The 22,206-nt window shown below is 36.0% G+C and overlaps 1 protein-coding gene across 10 annotated transcripts in view; it reads right to left on the reverse strand.

Moving 5' to 3' along the window:
- LOC136834324 (adenomatous polyposis coli protein-like) overlaps nt 1-22,206 on the reverse strand; it is a 631,708-nt gene that overhangs the window by 172,912 nt on the left and 436,590 nt on the right. For all 10 annotated transcript variants that reach the window (XM_067096814.1, XM_067096811.1, XM_067096812.1 and 7 more), the window contains 3 exons: nt 15,699-15,855; nt 10,395-10,556; nt 9,321-9,429 (listed from right to left, as the gene is read on the reverse strand). In XM_067096814.1, the coding sequence (XP_066952915.1) occupies nt 9,321-9,429; nt 10,395-10,556; nt 15,699-15,855 (428 nt within the window). The remainder of the gene's footprint in view (nt 1-9,320; nt 9,430-10,394; nt 10,557-15,698; nt 15,856-22,206) is intronic.

Raw genomic sequence — 22,206 nt, forward strand, 5'->3', positions numbered from 1 at the left:
GTTAATCATTATTCTACAAAAACCGAAGTTCACACGAAGTTTATACAAACTAAGAAAGTTATAGTTTACACAGTATATACCGTCACCCGGCAGTCATAGAAAGTCCGACGTGCTTGGCGCCAAACTTAGGTATATTAACCCTTTAACTTGAGTTTACAAATCAAAACATGGCAACCATTCTCTGACTTCAAAATATCCACCAGGCATTTACCTAATAGTTTTAACAGTTTAATAACTTAGATTTTACACCATACAAAAACTTTTAGCATGAACACAGATGGCCATCTTCAACTTTCACGGGTATAACTAAAAGATACAGAATTCTTGACGTAGCCATATTTCTAGCAAGCCTGTTTCTGCCCTACGGTTAAGATCTAACATTACTTGATGGTTACTTCACAGTTCTTGTTATTGTTCCCAGCCATGTTTTGGTCTTTCCTTACATAGCTGACCAAGAAGTTCGAGGAAAAAAAAAATTAAAACACCCCTGAAAATTTGGCAACAGTCTTGGACACGATGGAAGACACGAGGAAAATAACAAACACGTTTCCTTTTAGGGTTGTCAAAAACTGTAAATGATCAGCACGTGCCAAGACTAGATTCTACGTAATCAAATCACCGAGATCAGAATACAGACCTTAACTGTTGACAAGTTACTTATTATAACAGAGGGCGTTCATTAATTTTTTTCTAAGCGTGATATTAAGAACTGGGACTCAAGCCCAAACAAACCAATCGAGAAAATGCAACTTCTCCATTCGACAGTAAACATTCAATCGACCGCCAAACTTATCTGCACGATAAAAGTACCTAGAGCTCATGCGTCTGCGATGTCGATTGTAGAAGACTAATAGTAGAAAGGATAAGATTAGGATGTTGAATAGATGTGGTTAGCTTCCCTCTCATCCGAAAATGAACGAAAGCGCCGCTATCCTTTAGCGGAGGAGAGAATATCTCCGCGAAGAAATATGCAACATATATGTCACTGATGGCAACGCACCGGCTTTAAATCTTGAAGATTACATCACACGGGATATTTTAGTGGAAATAAAAAAAAGCAAGGTATCAAATGTCACGTACTCCTTTATGCTGTTACTTAAGGATGCGGTTTGTGTTATTGTTATCCTAGCAAAGGGTCGGTGTTACGTTACCCTAAGCAAATGGCCTGCACTTGAGTAGTTTACCTCATGGACTGCTGTGACAGCATGTAGTTTACCTTAAAGAACTTCTTTCAACATCACTTACATTAGGGTAACTGATCTGGGACCAGCACTTGTGCGTGTTCAAGAGCCTTTTTCTTGAAATTATGTCCTCTGCATGTTGTGAATCTGTTCAGAAGCAACACTCAATTTGGTTATAATGTTTTCCTCGACAACGTGGAGTCGGTGTTGCGATAACCTCAATATGGATGACATATGGCAGCGCATATTTTCAGAAATTATGATAATGAGGACGGAAAATATCTCATGTTTTGCTCATAAATCTTAATAAAAATGACATGGATATGAACAAGACCGCAAGACCACAAACAGTACACCAACATCAAATTATCATAATGTATGTCACTCGGGCTTCTCCAGGTATCAAATGACAAACTACCCATTCATACAGTTAATGGGACATCACATCAGCAGTCCAGAACGAGGAAGTAACGGCCATCTAATGTAAGAAACAAAACAAACAAAGCTTGTTTGTGTATCGCTGTAACACTGAACACTGGGTTGGGCAATTATACGCTCTTAAGCGCCAATTAAAATGACATACAACAGACATGATGGTCCGCAAGCAACCTTACCGGGATAATTTAGGATACAGCAAATCACTTTTGCAGAGATAGAGCTCTTTATCGATGGATCCCTACAGCTAAACCACACACGCGCATAGTAAAAACTGAGGTATATATGTGGAGAAAGAGTGTAAGAGTGTAAATACTTACAAATTAATATTAATATAACAGATAAACGCAAAGGACACACAGCAAATAAGAAAACGAAAAATATGCAACAAAATGCTTTAACACTGTGAAAGTATAAAGTAACAATATAAAATCTTGAATATTATGCCCTCTACGAAAATGGACTAACCACTCCGCTTAAGAGGGAGCAAAAATATATTCACTGCAATTCTGAAAGTTCCCACATCTTATTCGAGTGTCGTAAAACCATAAAAAGAAGCAGAATTATGAGTACCAATGTAATTGACATGCACTCAAAACAGGCGAAAAATCAATATTAACGAGATATTTTAAGTGTAATTAAATAACAAGGAAAACAGACTATAAAAAATAAACTATGTAGGTGAGGGGCCTAAATATTAAATAAAACAAAATATTCACAATCCAGTTCAGTTTACGTTAAAAAAAGATTCACAATGACGGATTAAATTACAGTGTAAGAAGCCTTATAATGTACTTTTCGGTATTTCTTTCTCCGTTGCATAATATAAAAAAAAAATTTTTTTTTAAAAACCCAATTCACAATAGGCAAAAATGCGAAAAATCTCTGAATGCACTTACAATATTTCACTCTTTGTTGCAAGATTTTTAAAAAAAGCGAGTAATACAAAACCCCGTCGACAGATGCAATGATAATTTGTGGCGTGAGTCACGGGAGCTGAGATAGCTTTTGTGGTGGGGGATGGGCTAAGAAAGAACCAGGGCATGTGTGTGGCATGGGGCACTTGGGCAGGGCCAGGGGGTTGGTGTAGGTAAAATCAGACCTCCATGGCGTAAGGGCACTAGAGTAGGGGGTTGTCTAGATGCCCGGAGAAGGTGACACTGTGGCAATGGCAGGGGGCAGGTGGTGGGTACGTATGACACTGCTAGGAACATGGGACACGGGCGTGGGTAAGGGGAGGGGGGGAGAAGGCGAGGCACTAGAGCAAAGGGCATCAGTGGTGTCTGCCCAGTGGACGTCTCAAAGCGGTGTTTTAAGGATATACGACAGTTGTTACTAACAACAGCTTAGAACAAAAATGATTCATCCTCTAGTTACGTCTGATGTGTTCACCTGGCGCCGTTTACTTCAGAAAGCGCGCGTGCGTGTGCATGTGACAGTGAGTATGTGAAAGAGTGGTCTAACAGGGGCCCAGAAGTGACTGCCTTTACACTAAACGTCACTAAAACTAAAACATTGTCATGTATACCGACTGTCGAAAAATATTTTTTTTAATGCACACCAAACTGAAATTGCAATGGCTTTCTTCGGTGAAAGTTTCTTAACAACACGATTAGTTACAACACTTTCTATTTCTTCAGAAAATCACATTATTAAGAGACTCCTGGTCACCAAATTATGATATTTTATGATTTTCCAAAATTGAAATTAAATTTCGAAGAAACTTTTCTTTGTGGCACTATCAATTACGTCGTGACTAAAACATATTGCACGTCATCTCAATCTTTATAGCACATCATAGCATTTGCCAAATCAAAATGTATCTACATTAATGCAATAAATTTCAAATTTTTTTTTATTCATCTATATAAAAAAATCTACAATATTCGCAACTTTACACACCGCAAATTATTCGAAAATATATAAAAAAAAATTTCCCACAGTTAAGGTATTTACTTTTACGAAGGACACTATTCAACTTTTTTTTTTTTAAGCATTGATATCTTCTCATACAGACCACTACACGGGGATTTGTGAGATTTGTCACTAGCCTGTGCAGTCATTGAGTAACGAAAAAAAGATAGTAATAAAAAGCAGTTTACGGCCACTTCGGCGAATAAAAACAATTTGCCGTAACTGTGAAACTGTGACTCATGAACTCTTAAACACAGTAAAACAACTATCATTTTGTACTTCGGATAGAATGCTTAAAACTCGTTCAGTTCAGCAAGCTTTTATTCATACAAATAACTGTATAAGAAACTATAAGACCTTCCTTCACAAACATTATATATATATATATATATATATATATATATATATATATATATATATATATATATATATATATATATATATATAATATATATATATATATATATTTATATATATATATATATATATATATATATATATATATATAATTATATATATCATATATATACATAAAATATATATACATATACATACATAGAAATGAAAACAAAATAACTCATGCCAAAATACGAAAACTGTCCTATCATTTATTCAAAAGCTATACTGCTGCAAAAGCAAAGGCTGAAACTAGTTCGCATTAGCCTTCGGTTCCCAAGAAATACTGGCCTTCTATTCACACAAGTCCATTTCCATTGGGCACTGGGCTAGCCTAAATCACACAAAGTAGCATGGTCCATGAATACAAACAGAAAATGAACGAATTAAATGCCCGACGTTGATAACAGAGAATCGGAAAAGACGATAGGTGAACTGACCTCAATATCAACCCCAATAATTACGAGGACTGCTAAGGCACCGCCGAGGACGGAGAGACAGATTATGGGACGACACGGAACTGTTTTTATTCACGAAAATAAACAGGCCGATCAACAGACCTCTCCCTACCTCTCGTTATCTTTCTGTCTGAATGCCAATAATTTCACGTCTAACCAATTAGGTACTAAAACATGTTGGTGATCTCTCCCTTTCTCTGAACCCATTACGTTCGTCAGCTGGGTACTAAAATTTTTCCGGTTTCTGTCTCTCTCTCTGAACTTCAATAACTTCAGTCGCCAGTTAGGAAGTAAAGTATTTCTCTCCCTCTCTCTTGTGAGTTTATGTCAGACTGTGCCACTGCTGCACCTGCTGAGTTGATCACCAAGAGTCATTTGCCTTTTTCTACTCCTCAAGAGGCACCTGCAGTGTTTCTCTACAAAATGAAGAAAATTAGTTTATAATTTCAAACAACGCAGACAGCTTTGATCAAGGTCTCTCTCTCTCTCTCTCTCTCTCTCTCTCTCTCTCTCTCTCTCTCTCTCTCTCTCTCTAACATTCATGATGCCCCGAGACAGGTGGCAGCATTTAAACTTTTTTTCTATCTTGATGCCTTATTTGTACTCCTCTTCCTATTATTATCTATGTTTAACCAGACCACAAACACTCCCTCCATTTCATTCCTTCCTCTCTTTCTAAACGCATCCTTGAATATTTCTTAGACGCGAAAAGGAGACTAGATATACCAGCTTAGAAAGTCTAATAAACATCACATGCTCGTGAGGGGAGAATAGCCGCATTCTTGATGCATTCATTCTACATTCTTTGACTCTTCATTCAACTTTTTTAAGGCAAAAAGCATTTTCAGCATTCCCGTTCACCAGCCATCTCGCCATTAATGCATTTTCACGCGTACACAAACCACGTGGGAAGCCTGCAATAAGAAAAAGGGGGAGGTGGGGGGGGGAATCTAATAACTCCTTATGTGAACGCTCTTCTACGATACAAGAAAAGTGCGAATGGTTCACTCATGTTATAAATGAGAACAATAAAGGAGACGAACAGAAGCATAAGTTTGCTGGTAAACGCACAATACTCTAATACTGCATTTTGTAACTTGGTAGGATGTGACCTGAACACTAACATGTCGAAATATCAAAAATCATTACAAAAATTAATATTCTTTGCAACTTTTTACGATCGATGTTGGTTCCATCCTATAAAAATACAATAGCTATGACATTAAAGCTTAAATTCCTGACTCACGGAAAGTCTCATAAGCTGAAACAACTAAAGAATGATTAAAGTTATGTTGATCATTCTTGAGGAAGCCACCAACACCAAAGCCACTCCCCACATTATTTACGCTTTACGCTTTCCCGACTCTTCGTCAACTACATTCACTCAGAGGGGAATTCAAGCTTCTTTTAATAAAAGACGCTAATGACGAAGCCTCCACAAAACACAAAACTCGCTATAAACTTTCACCTCGGAGCCTGTCAAGCATCGTGTCTTAATGACTCGGAGGAAATGATCTCCCCACGGAATCCTACGCCAAATATGGGTCGGTAAGAGTCAGATTTCCCTCCCGTCACCACGGGACCTTGGACCTTAAGGAAGACCCAGTTCCGGGGGTATCAGAGAATGGGACAACGCTGGCTGTGTTTACTTCTCGCTATGCAAACACATTTGACTGGCCTAAGGATTGAGGCTTTGATCCCCCTACGATGGAACAAGTGGGAGGGAAAGGCATAAGTTCCTTGATGGCATGGGGAGCGGTTCACGACCAGATGATCGCGACGCATTTAAATTATGATGATGATGGTTAAAGGCCTTTACCATATATGATGGTGATGGCGAAGATTATGATGCTGGTTAGAGGGTCTCTGTACATATGATGGTGGTGACCATCAGATGTTGCTACATAACCGTTTATACCTGAACAACACTGCTGTTTAGGGCTGTTGATAGCTGGGAAACTGTACTATGAAGCAATGTCGGTGATGATAGTACCTGGAGAATAGTACAGTACTCAAATGGTGTTGAACAAGTTTTCACGATATTCGCTGCATTATAATTATGATGATAACAGGAGGCTTCTACTGCACTAAAATGTTGACAGGAAAGGTAATGTTTAAAGGCCTTTAAACAATGGACAAGATAATAGTGATGAAGGTGATTAGATGCCTGTTTTGACAATAACATAGAGAACGATTCCAGCAATGAAGACCTGTGACGCATGTGTTAAAAGTATTTCAAAATTCTGAATCATCCCTGGTGATAATAACCATCACGTAGTATTACATTATGAATTAATTCTAAGTCTTGTCTTTTCTTCTGTGAGGTTGAGTACCACAGTTTTCTAGAAGTTTTAGTCCTGTTGAGACCACGTTGTGGAATGAAACCTAACCCTGTAGCTGAACAGTTGGAGATTCATAAGTTTACACATGATGTAAATGCTTTTTTTTTCTTTGTCGAGCAGGCTGACATGAGTTCCACTTCATGGTTTATTTGTCTTATTTATTTGACTTTCTTTTTTTAATTATCTTAGATCACAGTGTATGTGTTACTAGTCTTATTTTACTCAGTAATTTACCTTAACTGTTTGTCTTTGTTATTCCTTACATAGTTTATTCTCTACTTCTCCACTTACTTTCTGAACAGGGATGCTTACCCTGTTGGAACCTTGGGCTTACAGCATTCTGCTCTTCCAACTAAGATTTCAGCTTGTCTCATAGTAGTAATAATAATAATAATAATAATAATAATAATAATAATAATAATAATAATAATAATAATAATAATAATAAAAGCTTACAATGAAGATGCTGAGCAGGTTGTGGTGACTAAAAGGACTGGATTAGTTTCTTCATCGCCTCTAACAGTGCTTTGCAGAAACTTCGAGTAGTGAGTTTAATTGCAGACACAATGAAATCAAAATAAGCTAATTGCTTAATGAGCCCCTCCAATTGGGCAAAATAAAAGCGAACGAGGTCACACCCTAAATACCAACAAGCCTGATTTCACTGACTGCTATCACACACTAATTAGCATGAGGAGAGGAATAAGAATGACATAACAAAGGCAAGTCGATCGCTTCCTTCAGGGATGTCTTTCTTGGTAGGTCATAGTCTGAAGGTCCACGTCAGACCAACTAGCCTTACTGAGAGATCATATGACTTGTTCTTTACCCTTGCTATTTCTTTATCTTCATTCCATCAGACAGTTGCCTACCCCATCGGTATCTGCTTTAGAAAATTAATTGATAAAAACCGTAAAATTTCGAAACTGTCTATGACTATACATAACTTTGACCAGCTGCAGAACAAAGAAAAATTTGCAAACATTGATAAAAAGTGCAATACTTAAACTGCAGGTAATTATACAGACCTATGAGTAACTGTAACAGTAATGTGGAATATACGCAAATTTATTCAAACTTTCATTAACAGAAAACATAATACTAATAATATTTGTATAGAACCTTGATAAACGGTGAAAATAATACAACTGATTATACAAGATTATGCAAACTTTGGTAAATTGAAAAGCAATGCTGAAAATATTTATAATTACACTGTACTATGATAACCTATGAAAATAATACCGAAAACCTCTATACCCGTATTTGCTAGGGTACGATAATTAATAATTCACCTACATGAGTAAAGTGAGTCAAAACTTTCAGATACAACAGTTAATCAACTAAAGTTAAAAATGACCAGGCAAAAAATAATTAACCTTTTATTAAAAACACATATAAAACAACACGAGAGAGAGAGAGAGAGAGAGAGAGAGAGAGAGAGAGAGAGAGAGAGACTCCAAAGCAAAAAGGAAAACTAATCAGTCTTATCCCAGGCATCAATATTACGAAACGCCGATGGCGATTTCATCAAAAACATTACTCAACTGTATGAGTTCCTTTCTCGCAATGCATTACGACCAATTAATAAGGCATTTCGAAATTCAAAAGAAAACACTATTCTTGGCGAAAAAAAATATCAAAAAAGAAGTCAGACTTTCAAAGATCTAAGCGCTAGGTGCCTTCCACTACTAAAAACATGACGGTCGAAAAAACAAGTAATAAATAATAAGAAAATACATGAACAAGACTACTGATAAGCAACATGCTTCGTAATGACTCCTTAACAAAACAGAACAAATCAAGCCACCGGCGACAGTAATCTCGAGTCACTCATCACACAGAGAGGAAGCGATTACCATCAGCTACTTGTCATCCTAACTGTCCCGCGGTGACAGATTCCAAAACATCAAAGGCTACATGACGAAGATACCTTGAATGCCCCGACCTCCTTTGGACGCCAGTGCCCATTATCGTCCGTCGGGTGCGGGCATCACTCTTAGTTTTGGCATTAATTAGGGTACGATTAAAAATGTTCTAAATGGTAGCTCTCGCAAATGGAAAAAAAATTTGTTTACTCAAAACATACTTTTCATATTCAAGATCTATAAAAAATATGGTGAGTTATAAGATCTCTCAACTTATAATTAAAACAATTTTCGGCAGACACACAAATCCTTTTTCCACACGCTCTTAATAAAACAAGCCACAAACTTTCACTCTTGAAACCCAATCACTCATGCGTGATCTAGCCAACAGCATGGATAACGATTTTTAAAAGAAGAACTTTGGTTCTCTTTACGTTCACAAATTTCTCTACCTTGTGTGCACAATATTTAAAATCTTAACTTACTCTCAGTTACTACCAACAGAAAGATTTACCGCATATATAACGAGCAGAATAGAGCCAATGAATGTTTTGGAGTAAATGGCGAATGAACATTTATATATATATATATATATATATATATATATATATATATATATATATATATATATATATATATATATATATATATATATATATATATATATATATATATTTAAATATATATATAAAGCTCTTCCTTTAATATATTACACTTAATACTCACGTTTTCACCGGCAGAGAAACGACGCAACTGCTGATTTAAGTTTTCGAGCTGACTGTAGAACCAAGCCCTTTCTTCCTCCTCGGCTTCGATCTCCTGAAGGAGGCGTGACCTGATGGAACAAATATAAACGTTTAAAAAAAGGGAAGGCAGATATATTGTTTCTCTCCATCGTGTGACATGAGTAAGTGACGCAGATTTTATTATTTGCGTAGTATAAACAACAATCACGTGAAATAACGGCTATTCCACGTAACTACTGTATGCACTACAACAGATATCAGTAATTGAGTAATTTGTATTTTTCCTAATATACAAACCGTTGGTTTTTATACAAGAATTACCTTCAGCGCGAGCTGGAGCAGCCTATTCTAATATAAGGTTGTCCGGTGGGAGGGGTGAGAGGTACCCTCAACACCTCCCGCTGCTGTGCAATGCATATGTATATACCCGTATGTACTAATATACACATACTGAGAATATTACTAAAGATTTACAGGTCCCCTACAGACATCCAAACAACTCGCCACTAATGTTATTCTAACTATTGAAATATTGAAGACGACACCACTGTGATTTATGCCAGGATTAATAGGTTTATGCAAAGTTGATTGACTGACAATTTCCTCCCGAAAAGATGTGTTTCCGAAACACGACAGCTTCTGATGGCAGTTATTTCTGGTACGGAGGTCAAGGTCACAAAGTCGTATTAAACCTTGGTGTCATCTGAATGGGCTTCATTAGTCCCCTGCCAAAATTATGGCCAAATTTGGGGTTACGTGCAAAATATTAGGAACTGCGATCAATAATATCGTCTCGCATAATTCTTATATAAAAAATAATATAAATAAGGTAATTGCACACTGGCAAACAGACAAATGGGATATATATATATATATATATATATATATATATATATATATATATATATATATATATATATAATGTATGTATGTATATATACTGTATATGTATGTGTGCGTGTGTGCTTGCGTGCGTGACACACGTTGGCAACTGTACATTCTCCAAATCTGTTAGAATAATCAGTGTAGAGTACAAACGTCACCTGATCCTTACCTTTCCCTCCTGAGAGTAATAATCAAAGTAGCGACGTCCTCCTGCGAGTCGAGGTTAACAGAGGAGGTAGAGAGGCCTCCAGGCAGATTATAACCACAAAATGAATTGGATCGGTTCGATCTGGAGGCTGACCTCGTCTGACGCAGCGAACGACGGGAGCCCCTGCAACAAGAAAGGCCACTACTGGATGAAAAGGAAGGCAAATAGTTATAAAAGGTAATGTCGTGCTAGATACTGGTTGATTTTCGTCTGCCAAGGCCATCTATGTTTGTATCAAAACGTAAAAAAAAAAAAAAAAATACTGCATTTAAAGTTTTAAAGCGACTAAAGTAATGGGCTACATTGAACTTCAAGGAGAAATATCAAATAAATGAGAAAAATTACACAATTAAAAACGAGCCCCTTTGGTGAGAGAGAGAGAGAGAGAGAGAGAGAGAGAGAGAGAGAGAGCACGTATGCGGTGTGGAATTATCTTTATTCGGGAAGGAGGACTCATCTCCATATACCATACAAAACTGAAATATTTGCTCAATCCTTAAAAATTACATCCAAAACCAGACAGAAAATGAGTTTTAACTCTCTAATAGCACACGAGGAACCTTCAAGTCTTAGCTAGCAAAATACCTTCAAATAAATTTTCGTCCGTAGTTACTGCTTTAGCAAAAAGCTAACACGACTGGCAGCATGCTCAATCTAGTCTTGGCCTTCAGGACCAAAGGGAAATAGAACGCCTAAAGAAAACAGGCGGGTCTATCCCTGTGCTGAACAACAAAACAAATTTGGAATCCAGAAGCCTCGGAGAATGGACACTGAAAATATGACTTCTCTCACCAATCTATCAATAAAGATAAAGTAACCATGGAGACATAAAAGCCTTTTTCTTGGACCCACTTCTACATAGATCTTTCTTCCATCGACATATTCTGGAACATTACGCTTTCATTATTGAATCGCTCAACATATTTTTTCAGCTATAAACCTACATAAGTGCAATTAATTCTATGTTAAGCTATGTCCATGTACACCACGGAAAACACTTTCTAATCACTCTCAAACTTACCAGGTGATTGTTTCATGAATATCTGATTCACAAACTTTCTTGTATAAGCTCAAACTACCTCCTTGTATAAGCTCAAACTTATAAAACATTTTCCGCAGTACACGAAATAATGTTAGGCACGTATATCTTTTAGTTACCTCTCGTAACGGGGAATCAATGGAACAATTATTCTTCTCCACCATTCCTTTGAAAACTACATTTCCTTCAGTGCAACATCCGTTACACAGCCTGTACAGCCACTAAATCCCACTTTCAATGCTGTACACTAGCATCTCGCTTGCAATCCTATCAATTCCTAACATACTTCTAATATTTAACATAACAACAACCCCCCTTTGACGCACTTACAGACATACATACACTATACGTCAAATATTTCAAATATTATGAACAATGAACAGTGTGTGTGACATAAATATAGGGGAAGTTCATCTGTTCATTATTATATATATATATATATATATATATATATATATATATATATATATATATATATATATATATATATATATATATATATATATATATATATATGAATGAGCAGATGAACTTCCCCATCTTTGAGTATGTCATACATTGTGATCATAAAACTTACTTCTCCCATTAGCAGATCCTTGCTGCTGGTAACATAGCTTGAATTCAGCGTAGGCACATCTAATCCTGTAACCAATGAAACATTCTTATCAAAGCATGATGGCTGGGCAGCTCCGCTCCCAGGTTCGTGACCATCAGGTGCGTCATTCACATTTATTCCTCCTCTCTCTCTCTCTCTCTCTCTCTCTCTCTCTCTCTCTCTCTCTCTCTCACACACACACACACACACACACACACACACACACACACACACACATATATATATAATATATATATATATATATATATACATATATATATATATATGTATATATATATATTACTCTAAGACATGCAAAGCATTGCAGATATACACACTTATTTTCTGTGTGCCCGCGACCGCCTACTGGTAATAAACTCTATGTTTAAGACTTGTCGTCCAGCCTACATACAGCTTCTCTCACCACTGACTCTTGCATTAATACACAGAACAAAGGTACCTTGGTCCGAACTTCGAGACGTTACGTAACTCCCTAGGGTCGGGACTTACTGTCCAGATTCTCCTTCAACTGCCGTCATTTCTGAATGGAGGTCGGATCATTAGCTTCTCGACCTATTATTATATTACCGTCAATCTTGAGGGTATGGGTACACTAGTGTGTACATAATATAAAATTAAACGAAATCTACCAAAGAGCATATTGCTCTCTCTCTCTCTCTCTCTCTCTCTCTCTCTCTCTCTCTCTCTCTCTCTCTCTCTCTCTCCTGTTAAATGATCAATACCCTTCCCACGATCGCTTACGTAATACCTTGGCTACTTCCTGTTAATTCACAAGTCAAGTGCCCGACTGACCTTGGCGCCGGTTGAATGATCAAATGTCATTTCGAAATTATTCAGATATCATTGCCGATGACCGCTAGTGGTGATTGTAGATTGTGGAGTGATTTTGGGTTATAATAATTTTGACGACGTGGAATTTCTCACAAAAACAACATTGCTGAGTGAAATGTAAAACACAATGCTTCCTTATCAGTTCATTTTTCATGAATGAATACCTAAAAGAAGTTTTAAGATAACGCATCAATTAGATAATAGCCGAAAGTATCTTTCAAATTCCTCTTAATCTTTTTTTTAACTATCTAAAATATATTGATATCAGAGGCAAACTTGAGCATTTTGTCTTACAATCGATGAACGGTTTCCTTTTCAGTACCAACAATCTCTTATCGTTATCTACAAAATATCATGCGGAAAGTTCAGTGGCGACAGGCCTGAACTATCGAAGACAGCTATTCCAAATTTTATAAAACTGACGTGTGAAATACAGATAAAACATCCTAAACAAGTGATTATAATAATTCACATAATAATTCTTCATAGCAAACCAGCATATCTTTGAATTATCTAATCTTTTACATTCGTAGTATAATTGAATTGCATCATAATCTTGAAAAAGAAGTTCATTGAACCATCAGAAACTGGTTCAGCAACATGTGGTAGTTTACATCGGCGGCTCATAATGTTAAAAATGAGAGATAAGGGGTATATACCCATATATCATTGTTTTACTATTCGGCAGTTTCATCAGATGGCCAAGTCAAAATTCTAAACTCTCACGGGGCTGGCCATGTACAAATACTACGACACTGGAAGAATAATAATTATGTAAATAAGCATTCCTCTAAGAATGGAAAAGTTTCTAACTAAAAGAATTTAATCCCTATCGGGAAGAGAACTGTCACGGAGAAAAATGTCCTACCTTTTTTAAGAAGAAAACCTGATAGATACAAATGAACCTTATAAAAAAAACACACACACACACACACACACCACGACAGGGAAAAATGTCAAAATATAGAGAAAACTTCAGGAAAATTAAGGAATTTGCAATGAATAAAAATCCCAAAAGTAGAATCATATTATTTAGAAAAACAAGCTATTTTCCCGTCAAAAGTTACCGGTGTATATTGAAATCAGGTTTACTCTAAAAGAATGCAAACTTACTGGAAGAATGATTTTTCACAGAACGAATTTACCATGAATTGAAACACCTTCAAAACTGACGTCAGACACTTAATTTCCTCAAGAGCCATCTCGTTATTTTGTAAAGTCAGCAGTTTTGAAAATGGTAACGATTTTCAGAGGATATAAAACGCACGAGAACTATGAAACCTTTTCATCAAACTACTACAATACTCTAACAGAGCCTAAATACGATAAAAAAATATTTCATAAAATAGAAGCAACTGTTATATCTCAACTAATTACCACAAGCTAATACGACAAAGAAATTCCACACCGTACACAGCTTTTAATATTTCAAATACTTTGTTCGTTCTTTATAAGACACATTGCCTTCCTAAAATAAATCGGAAGTGGTTTTAAGACGACATGAGTTAAAATTTAAGAATAAAAATGAGGTATAACACAAACAAGAATATGAACAGACTGTGAAACTGACAACGATCTCAGTGCAGCCGAAGACAACAGCCCTCTATACTTATAGTACAGCAAAAACATGGACGTTCCCTTTCAAATGCTGAAAAAATACTGAGTTTTGCAGCCTACGAAAAGCAGCCATACTTCAAGCCTTCAGAAATAAAGCCTAAATTCTTATATGCTCTTCCTCTCAAAAATGATGAGAAATTTTTTTCAATTTCCAAAAACATTAACAATGTTAAAAGATAAATGGAACGAAAGCTCCACAAAAACTTGTTAACCACAAAAGAGTAACAAGGGATATCATTCAGACACACTAAAAAGTAGTACTGTATATAGAAAACAAGAGTATGAAAACTGAAGCCAAAATGCATGTCAACGGCTAACAATAAAGTCGCACCAGTTATATGCAGTCAGAGTTCTATACATTTCTTGAATAAAAGTTATGATAAAATCATGTGCATTAAAGAATGTGGATTACTGACACAATACATCTATAAACAGATACGCCATTATTTTTTGCATGTTGATATTTACACTATGAATTTAAATTTTTTCAAAACAACAACGACAATTTGCATTTTTAGAGGTTAGTTGGGTTGGGGGACGATGTTCTACTTATGCATTTTGATCATTTAGACCTTCCAAAATCGAATAAGTTTATAAACTTCAAAACAACACCCAGCATTAGTAAAAACTATTACATTAAGTGTGGAAGGTGTTAGGATAAAAGGCCAAAATTTTTGAGAGGACACCATCACTGGCCAAAATTCCTACAAAAAAAAAAGAAGAAGAATACGTTAAAACAGGAAAAAACTCGTGAAGAGAGCAAGTCAACAAATTAGAAATTGCAGAAACGTGCACCCGAAATTAAGGACAGATGGCGACAAGAAATAAATCAACACTGGTGAATACGTCTACATGAAATGAATGACAGGTTAAGAAAACACAAGAACGACGAGAGAAAGAAGGCACCAATGAAGTACAACGTTTACATGAAATGAGGGAAGAACGAGAAAAGGCGGAAACACTGGAAGGAAGAAGTCTACATTGGCAAAAACATTTAAGTGAAACGACAGAAAGCTTAACACAGAATGACCAAAAACGTTAAAAGGAAGAAATCCGACATACCTGACGCTATCAACATATGTTGACTGTTAAGAAAAAAGTACCAGTTAATGAAAAGGATGAGCGACGGGGTGCTGCGGTGTGAAGCTGTGCAAAAAATTACCTTGTGGGCGTGTGGGTGGAATGCGAGCGCCGTGGGAGATGAGAGAGAGAAGAAGCTGTAGAAGAAGTTAAAGAATTAACTGACGCTTGAGACGAGGTCCTGGAGATGGGTCGAGATGTATGTGGCGAGGAATACCTTAGGTCACCGACGCCGTATTCTGTGGACGACAGACGAAATACATTAGTCACTGGAAAAATTAACGTTACAGTAACATAACAACAACCAACCAGAATAAACGGATAGCCATGTCATCAGGTGGCAGCAAATAATCATAACACATTTAGCAGAAATTATTGAAAACAAAAACAATAACAGCAGCTTGTTGTTGTTGAAGATTAAGATGGCTGTATGCCAGCACAGGTTCTTGAGCCTACAGCAGCTCATAAAAAAAAAAAAAATAGAGGTCAGACACTTTTATACCTTCGGTACGACTCCAAACTGAACTCATATCAAAGGTCCATAACATATACTTGACAGTAAGAAAGAGGTACTAATGTTATTTACAATATCCTATATTTATGTCCTATCCGTAATAATAAGAAGATGGCGCAAGGTCTCAAATGTAGACATATTGGATTACAAACAATGAATGAACAAATAAAAATCAAATTAGCCACCTATCACTTAAAAATAAGTTTTTACACTGATAGCAACACTATCAATAATAAACTGATTACGCACCTATGAAAAAGTAGTGTGGTATTATCAAATGATTACAACCCACTTTAACCTGATCAAAATGTCTCCACCAGACTATCAGTTTCTAATAATTTTCCTTGCACGTGGTAAAAACGATGGTTTGGTTTAATAATAAACTGTAATAGCGTCATCGCTTAAGTTACTCTGCTATTTTAGTACCGTACGCAGTTATGACCTATTAAAAATCATGGAAGCAAATTAGCTAATGAAAATAACAGAACTGCCACAACTACTCGCGATTAGTAATATAACTGAAAAGTTACGTGTATATAATTACATGTTATCAATATATAATCACCTTCTTGCTAACAATGACTAAGCTTTAACAATACGATCAATCTAAACACTATGCTTTCCGAATGAACCACATTGTTAAAGCTGATAAAATGGAACCTTAATTACTTTTACAGTCAGTTAATATTAGTTACGAATTTAAAACATAATCAACATAATTACTGTGTCTGCCAAAACCACTATGTTTTAAGAAATATGAACCTGAAATTTCACATAATAAATGTAAAAATGAAAATGGTGAAAATAATAAGTACTGAAACCGAATGAAGCTCAGTGTTGCACAATAAACAAATAAAAACTACCAGATCAAGTAACCCGATGCTCTGCTCTGAACGTACGCGCATACACACACACACACAAAGCTTAAAATCCACAGTAATTACACAATCGCTTAATATTCGAGAACTGCTGCTTAGACTTAATTTTTCTTGTGATAACTGAAATAAATTTAGTCTACCTTATAACTCTCTGAAAATGCAATCATAACTGTGTCAACTTTCACATCAAAATGGGTCATCGGATATTTTTTTCATACTAGCATGCATTTTCGGCTGACAATAAGGTTAGTAAATTACGGTACCAGAAAACGAGGGAGAGAGAAAAAAAACTAAAACAATCAAGCATCAAACATTACCTTTGAAATAAACAACAATAATCTGCGTTATGTACTTACCAATAAATGTAAAACTATATCTTTATTTTCATAAAAAAACTAGAATACATAATAAAATATAATCAGTATATCAACTTTTTTTGGGTACGAGAAATCACTAACAGTAGAGTCCATCCTGCATCCCCATTACAGAAAATGGCTTTACAGAAAATGGTATATTCAATTTAAGGGGATACCCTATTATACTTAGTAATCGGTACACTGGGGAGAAGGAACGGCTGGGTTAATAATTCCCCCTAATTTCTGTAAAGTTGATTTCCATCACATCTTCAAACTTATCCTGATGCCAAATAATAAGCAGTTTGTAAAATGGCTGAAAAAATGACGTGATCTGTTGCGGAAACACTGCTCCGGAGCTTATCATTCTGAGAAAGAACTACTTTAATGTTTCAAGAAATTACATTTCAGAAATGCAGAATACTCGGCCTTCATCTGAAATTCAAGACATAGCCGTTGTAGTGAAATGTAATTTCTTGAAACATTACGGTAATTCTGAATGTTAGTCTCCAGAGCAGTGTTTCCGCAACAGATCACGTCATTTTTTCGGCCATTTTACAAACTGCTTATCTTGTGGCATCAGGATAAGTTTGATGACGTGATGGGAATCAACTTTACAGAAATTAGGGGGAATTATTAATGCAGCGGTTAAATACGGTGTTCCCTTAAACTGAATATACCATTCCCTGTAAATGCATTTAATATACATACATACATACATACATACATACATACATACATACATACATACATATATACACACACACATACACACACACACACACACACACATATATATATATATATATATATATATATATATATATATATATATATATATATAATTTATATATACACTAAACCCGGAGAATAACTACGAGTAAGATGACTCAGCAAAACATTACATAAATCCCCTCTGGTAGAACAAATAAAATAAAAATGCAATCCAAAACAAAAAAACATAACACCATGTCTACATATCTCAATGAAGGTATGTGTGGAAGATTCGCATAAACTCAATTATCAAAGAAAACTCATTCAAGGTGAAAGAAATGTAAGAGTTCACGGTATACAAACAAGAAACATTCTCCACTGGAACTAATCATGGTAGTTTTTCTATCTATAACAAACTAACATAATTCCACAGAATCCTTCACAATATTTATTTCCTTACACATTTTTATTAACTACCATTCCTTCTTATACTGAAAATCGATTTTGCTCAGTTATTTCTTACTCTCATGTTAATGAAAGCTCGTTACTGAATAAACGCAGTACATAAACTATACAATCCACAACAAATCAACGGTTATAAAGGATTTCTTTAAAAGGCAATTTCACCTAAACGAGTTTCGTTCAAAAATTACAAGAAACCGCAAGAACTCAATTTGTATTTAATACTGCTTAGATTTAAAGAAATAAAACACAAGCAGCATAAAAAGGCAAAGCCATAAACATATTTCAAGCCTTAGTAGGGCCTTAAAAACAATTGTATCTCCGCAATAAAAAATCAAAAAGCAAAATAAATGTAAACAAATACATGCAAACGGCTCAGATACGCGAATAAAAATCTCCAAGCCCCCAAAATAACTCACAAACAGCAGGGCAGAAGCCTCCTGGACTACAAAAAGATACAAAGACCATAAACCCGAACGCCCAGCTTTTCATCGCTCGTAACAATCAGGTACCAACAATGCTAAAACGAGTAGTACGTATGAGAGAGAGAGAGAGAGAGAGAGAGAGAGAGAGAGAGAGAGAGAGAGAGCACTCCAGGCACATAGCCCGAGAGGTCTGCTTTAAGAATCCAGGTGCAACCGAGAGACCATCCACTAACTTCAAAGATACTTCCTGCCCCTCCCAATCATTGACATTCAACAGCACCGACGTGAGGACGGTCGTTAAATCAAACGTCACTCGCACTGCGGGGTCCCATGAGCATGGGAATAGCATCATCACCTTCTGACTGCATAGCATCCATGCCTGGCGTGAAAGGTATTGAGAATTTCGGCAGTTTTATGAGAATGCTATGGCAGTAATGATCATTTCATATAAATATGATTGGTACTATGCGATCTCAAATGGTAGTACCATTATATACATTCAGGGATATTGTATATTTTATAGTATTTGTTTGAGTGGTAATGAACAGGCGATAATTTATGACTTAATTTCCAATAAAGTGACATCTTACGAAAAATAAAAGAAAAACTTAGTAGCCTTCTTTAAATATATTTCAGAAACAGAAAAAGTAAAAAATCTATTGCACTATGAATACAAGTAAGCATATATTCACCTGCTCAAAAAGCTTATGAAAGTCGTATGACGGTATCCAGAAATAACTAGTAAACCGAAGGGTCGGCGGTATCTGCTTGTGACAATTAAGAAAACAGAGGATTCAGGATTTTGTTACCTTCCATCTTACTTAGCTGATCTCCGGAATTCTCTACCACTTTTTTTTTAAATCTGAAAGGCATCGGTCTTCATCCAAAAAGATAAAACCGCTAATATATCCCCATTTTCTGAGTTCTAAACCATTTTCCAAGAGAGAGAGAGAGAGAGAGAGAGAGAGAGAGAGAGAGAGAGAGAGAGAAATGGAACATGAAGGTAATCTTTATTTATCTTTCATCTAATTGATCACTTTAGAGCTGGCCGCAATTATGAACTACCAACGAAGAACATAAAAATGGCCCAACAAAAAAAAAAAAAAAACATATATTAATAAAACAATGCAATTTCATACAGAGTATTTCATTACTGAATACTAACCTTCCCCAATAACTAATCGCTGCTATTCCACTACACTGTTTGATAATGGTTCTAACATGATTCCTTTGGATGCTGCGATTGCTCTGATTTTTACTACACTTTCATAGATTTATTCACAATCAAACTACATTTGGGAATTTGCATTTTCTGCTTGAAATAATACAGTATATGACCTTTCAATGAAAACGTCGTTCACAGAATAAGAGTAATTATAACATACCTTTAATGTAATGCTAGACCCGGGAAGTAAGCAAAAATTACTGGTTAGAACAGCACTTGCATACAAAGGATTAATATTACTCGCAATTTTATCTGGAAAACTTATAATACACGCGTTTAATCTTCAGAAAAATATGTTACCTCTGAGAGAGAGAGAGAGAGAGAGAGAGAGAGAGAGAGAGAGAGAGAGAGAGAGAGAGAGAGAAAGAAACGACATGAAATGGGACAAAGGGAGTACAAGTAGGTTAAATACACCATGCCTAAATAATGTTGCCCCTGGGAGTTGAATATTACTCGACATAATGGCACACGACCTCCAGGCCAGAGACATCCCTAGAATGGCTCTCCGGCCTTGCGAAAACTAGGAACATACAATGCAAACGAACGAATAGCCATTACCATCAACCAATATCACCTGTCACGCGAAATTCTAGTCCCGTGACGCACTGGAAATTACAGTTGGTCCTTGAGACTGATAAATCTGATAACAAAGTAAAAACCTATATCTCTAATTACACTAAAACCAATAACTTCATCTCATTCTTTAAATTACCAAAATTAGTAAAGCAAGAGAACTCGCAACCTCTTGGGTAAACAAGAAATCTTGAGGTTAGTAGGACAAGGACTGACGTTTTTGATCACAGCAATAAAGTTACCATCGGCTCAAGGACAACCGTATTTTATAACATGAAAATGTAAGTTCACCATGAAAAATCCAACTAAATGAGAACATAATCATGTTCACCATGAAAAATACGTGAAAATCAATAACATCAAGTTAAGAAAACTTTCTTTAAACACCCTATTCATAAGAGGATATGAAGACTTCTAACATAAAGGTCCTGAATTCTCTTTAAATTAACTTGTTTTACAATTGTAGAGAAAATTCTAAAACCATGGATATGCGTGATAATTCTCCAACTACAGTAGGCTGGCTACTTGAATTCCACCATTTCCAGGGAAACTTTAATTGAAATTGGGAAGAAACAGTCCGTAGATTTAATGAGACTAAAAACTTATCTCGTATATGACAAAAGAACACACATTACCGTGTAGCTTCTCTTGTCACATATACTTAGCCATTATGATAATTAAAAATAGTAAGTTGACTTGACAGTAGAAACATACGTTAGTGACACAGGATTATATTAAATTCTCCACTCCAATACTTGTACCGTGCACATGTAATAAGATTCTTATTAATACACACACAAACATACATAATTTATATATACATATTTATGTATGTGTGTATGTATTCATCCTACTAGTGTTAGACTTCGGAAAGATGGAATGGTTTAATTCCAAATTCTTTAATTTACAAAATAGAAGTTATGGAATATATAGTCTTCTTCATCAGGTACCTGATAAAGAAGACTGTATGTCTTGGAAAGCTTGTACTTTGTAAATTAAAGAATCTGGAATCTAAACCATCCTGACTTATTGATGCCTAACACCAGTAGTATGAAAATATATACACAGTGAAGTTGTGTGGTTATTTTGTGATATGTATACATAAACACACACAAGAGCCTCGATGGCTCAGTCGGTTACAGCAGCAGCTTCGGACTTCGTAGAGGTCTGTGGCGCGAGTTCACACCCGCAGCCGACTGATCAGAGAGGCAGATACTTTGCTATCCGTGTAGACATCCCGGGATTATATATGTAATCAACGGATATGTTTGCTTAAAAGCAAATGGATGTTACAGACTAAATACACACACAAAACAAAGCCACTACAACACCTTCTAAAAACATAACAAACATCTCACACGTCTCGAACTCTCCATACCCGCGCAATAACTTCTCGCTGCTGGGAAGAAAGGGCGTTGGGTCGGGTATGATACATGAAACATACGT

Source organism: Macrobrachium rosenbergii, chromosome 53 (genome assembly GCF_040412425.1).
Source record: "Macrobrachium rosenbergii isolate ZJJX-2024 chromosome 53, ASM4041242v1, whole genome shotgun sequence".
In the NCBI taxonomy this organism is placed as follows: domain Eukaryota; kingdom Metazoa; phylum Arthropoda; class Malacostraca; order Decapoda; family Palaemonidae; genus Macrobrachium; species Macrobrachium rosenbergii.